Below are 4,516 nucleotides of genomic sequence, written 5' to 3' on the forward strand. Positions count from 1 at the left end.
CTAACTAGAAAATCATATCAAGAGCAACTTTAAATCCAAAAATCAAGTGCCTGTAGATCATTATATATAATTTAAAAATTATGACTTTTAAGAATTTTATGATTTAAATGGGTATGACCATAATTTCTTCACTCTAAGAAATTCACAACAAAATGAAGTTATTGAAAGAAAGAATAAGAGCTTATAAGAGATAGTAATAACCATACTTAATGAACATAGTCTACCTAAATTCTTTTGGATCAAAACTATTAACATGGCATGCTATGTCATGAATAAGATTCTTATAAGATCTCATTTATCAAAAACTCCTTATAAATTATGAAATAATAATAGACCCAACATCTCATATTTTAAAGTTTTTGGTTATAAATATTTTATTTAAATGACAAGGATGCCTTAGGAAAATTTGATACAAAATTCAATGAAGGTATTTTTCTTAGATATTCTTTTATCTCTGAAGCTTATGGAGTTTTTAATGAGAGATCTTTAGTCATTGAAAAATCTATTCACGTTATTTTTTATGAATCTTTACAACTAAAAATAATAATTTTGATGATGATTTTAAATTTGATAAATTAAATATTTGAGCTTGCAATGATAATATCAATAAGATCGAATTTGTTTCAACTTGAATTCAATACTATCATTAAAAAGGTATTATTTTGAATTTATATTCATCATATTTTTAAGATAACATATAGATAGGGGGAGTTTTATTAAAACTTCATCATCAATTGACCTCTTCGTATTCATAACTTAAACTTTTCTTCGATGACACAATATTGAGATCCTTTATGTACGATGATATTAAAGTAATTTTTATTTTTACATAATTAGAACATTGATACAATGGGGAGAAGTAGTACCATGATATTATGATATCACTCTCTATTTTTTGCTGATGATAAAAGGGGAGAAATAGTAACTCATATTTTTTGTTAACAAAGGTGGAGAGGCATATTTTTTTTGTTAACCGGAGAAGTGGTGACTCATGCATGAACAAGAAAAGTTATGATATCTTATATTTTTTCGTTATTAATATTTGATTTATTTAAATGGTTAACTTATATTTATATTTTGATTTATATTACATAATGATAATTATTAAAATTTAAAACTTAAAATTATTATGATAATAATTTAAAATTTTTAAACTTGATTGAACATTGATTTTTAGGCTTGAATAATTGAATCATAATATCGATAAGATAAAATTTCTTTCAACTTAAATTCAGTATGTGCATTTAACTAATATATGATCATTTGAGTTCAAGTTTATTATAATATTTTAAAATGACAAATAGATAGGAGAGTCTTGTTAAAATTTCATCATCAATTGGTTGTCATCGTAAAAAAGGGATAGATTATTAAATCTTGAATTTCGAAAATAAAATTAATAGATAAATTTATTGGACTAAATATGTTTTTGAGATAAATGATGCAAGAAATACTTCGATCACCAACTTGGATCAACGAAAGGTCAACTCTCGAATAGGAGAGTTAAATGTTGCTTTAAAAAATTATCACGCTGAATATTAGACGTCGAGTCGATGGATTGGTCAATATGCCAAAGATCAGACTTTGTACTATAGATTCGAGTATTATGCTAGAAGGATCAATTATTATGTTAGAAGATTAGATATTATGGGAAAGTTGATATACCGGTGGAATGGGCGATATGCCAAAGGAAATGACAATGAGCTGAAGGTTCAGACAAAATGTTGGAAGAATGGATGATATAGCTATAGCATACACCATGCTAAAAGCTTCATTAATGTACCGTATATATAGTTGATTTGTCAAAGTTTTGATCGAAGCCATTATAGGTCAATTTGAGTTGGTATTGGATCAAAATCATGCCAACTTATCAAAGAAACAATTGAGCTTAAACCTAGGCCGATGGTAATATCGTCAAAGCCCCTATTTTTTACATAATTATGGTGGTAATACTGATCGTACATGAAAATTTTAGGGATTTAAACTTTTGGCTATATTCTTGAAGCCTTTTAGGACCTATAAATACTGTACTCATGCTTAGTTAGTGAAGCATCTATTCTTGAGCAAAAACATATTATAAACTCTCATTTTGAGTATAGTTTGAGTCTTCTCCTCCTCTTGAATTTGGTTATAATTTTAAGTATAAGAAATTTTACATAAAAAGAGAGTGTGAAGACTATCTTCTAAAAAGGAGAAAGTTATAACAAGAATAGTTATAACTACTGACCTGATGGGGGGATCCTAGCCTCGACGTCGAATCACTACTGGCACCTGTTTAATGATCTAGGGCTCTCTCCCCCCGGATATACCATAGGATCCTCGGTCGTTTCACCCGAAGCATTCCTTGGCTTGGCCAAGCAAGTACAAGCCTTGGTGGGAATGATGCAGACAATCATCCCGCTCATGCCACAGATTATGCAACTAGTGGCTCCCGCGACTGACCTGGCGCAGCAAAAGCCGAGCAGGGAGCAACTCAGGATGGGAGAAACCCAAGAGGCCTACCTGAGTAGGGCACACCCGCACCCTACTGGATCGCTCCGCCCCACTCTGAGCCTAATACCATATCATCGGACTCAGCAGATGACTCATTCAAGATCCAACTGTCCATGGTCAACCGATGCCTGGATGAGTTCCAGCGCGAATTCCAGAAGTCACGGGGCGAGATGGGTGAAGGCAGCTTGGGTGAATCCCACTTTACTCAAGAAATACAGGACAAGCCTATACCGCTCAACTTCAGGCTACCGGCATTGGAAACGTACGACGGTGGCTCCGACCCCGTAGAGCATGTCGTCGCGTTTTGGGCTCATATGGCCCTTTATAGCACCTCTGACGCTCTGATATGTCGGGCATTCTCGACCACCTTCATAGGACTGACACGGGAATGGTTCAACCGGCTGTGCTCGTTCTCAGTCTCATCCTTTGATCAACTCGCAAGGGAGTTCGAGCAAAACTTCCTAGCCAGCGTGCGACCCAAGCCTTTCATCGCCACCCTGCTCGCGTTATCCCAACGTGAGGATGAATTGCTCTCCTAGTTCGTGGCACGCTTTGCCATTGAAATCCGGGGATTCCCGGACACTCACCCTTCTTTGATCATGCAGGCATTCCTGATGGGCTTCAGGCCCTCGAGGTTCTTCTGGTCGTTGTTTGAGAAGCCGTCCGTAACCATCCCTGAGATGCTACAATGCGCCAACCAGTACATCGCCGCTAAAGCCCTAATGGCAGGGAGGAGTGAGGACAACAAGAGGCCGAGGACGGAGCAGGCCCGAGGAGCGACTTCGGTGCCACCAACGCAACCTCGCAGGAGGCCCGATCAACCCGAGCTGTTACTCCAAAGGCCCCCGCCTTTGCCTCTGAATACATTCTGTACTGAAATCTTTTTCCAGATCTGGGAGAAGGGTCTCTTATGCCAACCCAATCCCCTGAAGGCCACTCACAAGGACTACTCTAATTATTGCATGTTCCATCGGGACTACAGCCATGACACGGAAGACTGTCGCAACCTCCAAAATCAAATTGAGGAACTAATCCGAAGAAGTCACCTTAGGCACTACCTCAAGGAACTAGGGGAAGCAACTCCACGCCCTAGGGGCCCTGTCGAGAGGTAGATTGATATCATTATCGGTGGACCAACTACTGGCGGCAATAGCTCAACGGCAAGGAAGGCGTACGCCCGCGACACAATGGAAAAACGCCCTCGACCCAAGTTCGAGCCTGAAATCACCTTCGGGACCGAGGAGGTCGAGCGATCCCACCACGACGATGCTTTGGTGATCTCCATCAGGATCGCCAACGCTCGGGTCAAAAGGGTAATGGTCAACATTGGGAGCTCCACCGATGTGCTGTAACTCGACACCTTCAAGAAGCTCAGCTTAACTAATGAGGATTTCACCCCCATGAACTCGGCGCTCACCGGATTCATCGGAGATTCCATCTCCCCACTTGGGACCACCACCCTCCCTGTCACCATTGGGGAAGAGCCAAGAGCCAAGACGACAATGGCTACCTTCACGGTAGTCGACCTACGCTCAACCTACAACATCATCCTCGGCCGCCCGACCCTCAACAAGCTGAAAGCAGTAGTTTCCACCTACCACCGGGCCATCAAATTTCCAACTTTGGCAAGGGTTGGGGAATCCCGAAGTGATCCGAGAGAATCAAGGTAGTGCTACCTTACGGTGGTTACTCCCCTGGAGAGGTCACGCCCCCATCAAGCCCCAGATCCCCGTGAAGAATGCATGACACCAACGCACTTGGAGCCCCCTGAGTAACTCACCGAAGTACCTCTAAAGAGGAACCGACCTGATTTGACCATGAAAATCGGGACGATGCTCCCCGAAGCAAAACAGCTTCAGCTCATCAATTTCCTAAAGGAAAATGCCGACGTGTTTGCATGGTCCTCCAAGGAGATGCCCAGAATCGACCTAGGGGTGACCCAGCACCACCTCCACATCCACCCTGAGGCTTGGCTTGTGAAGCAAAAGCTAAGGAAGTTCGCTCCCGATCGACAGAAGGCGATTAG

At 40.6% G+C, this 4,516-nt stretch overlaps 1 protein-coding gene across 1 annotated transcript; it reads left to right on the top strand.

The window, feature by feature from the left end:
* The first annotated feature begins 3,104 nt into the window (after positions 1-3,104).
* LOC135608727 (uncharacterized) lies at positions 3,105-3,842 on the top strand. The gene is made up of 3 exons (XM_065101763.1): positions 3,105-3,275; positions 3,381-3,598; positions 3,644-3,842. Exons 1-3 carry the CDS (start codon positions 3,105-3,107, stop codon positions 3,840-3,842), a joined length of 588 nt encoding a protein of 195 aa, XP_064957835.1.
* The last annotated feature ends 674 nt before the right edge of the window (positions 3,843-4,516 follow it).

This window comes from Musa acuminata, chromosome BXJ2-4, assembly GCF_036884655.1.
Source record: "Musa acuminata AAA Group cultivar baxijiao chromosome BXJ2-4, Cavendish_Baxijiao_AAA, whole genome shotgun sequence".
In the NCBI taxonomy this organism is placed as follows: Eukaryota; Viridiplantae; Streptophyta; class Magnoliopsida; order Zingiberales; family Musaceae; genus Musa; species Musa acuminata.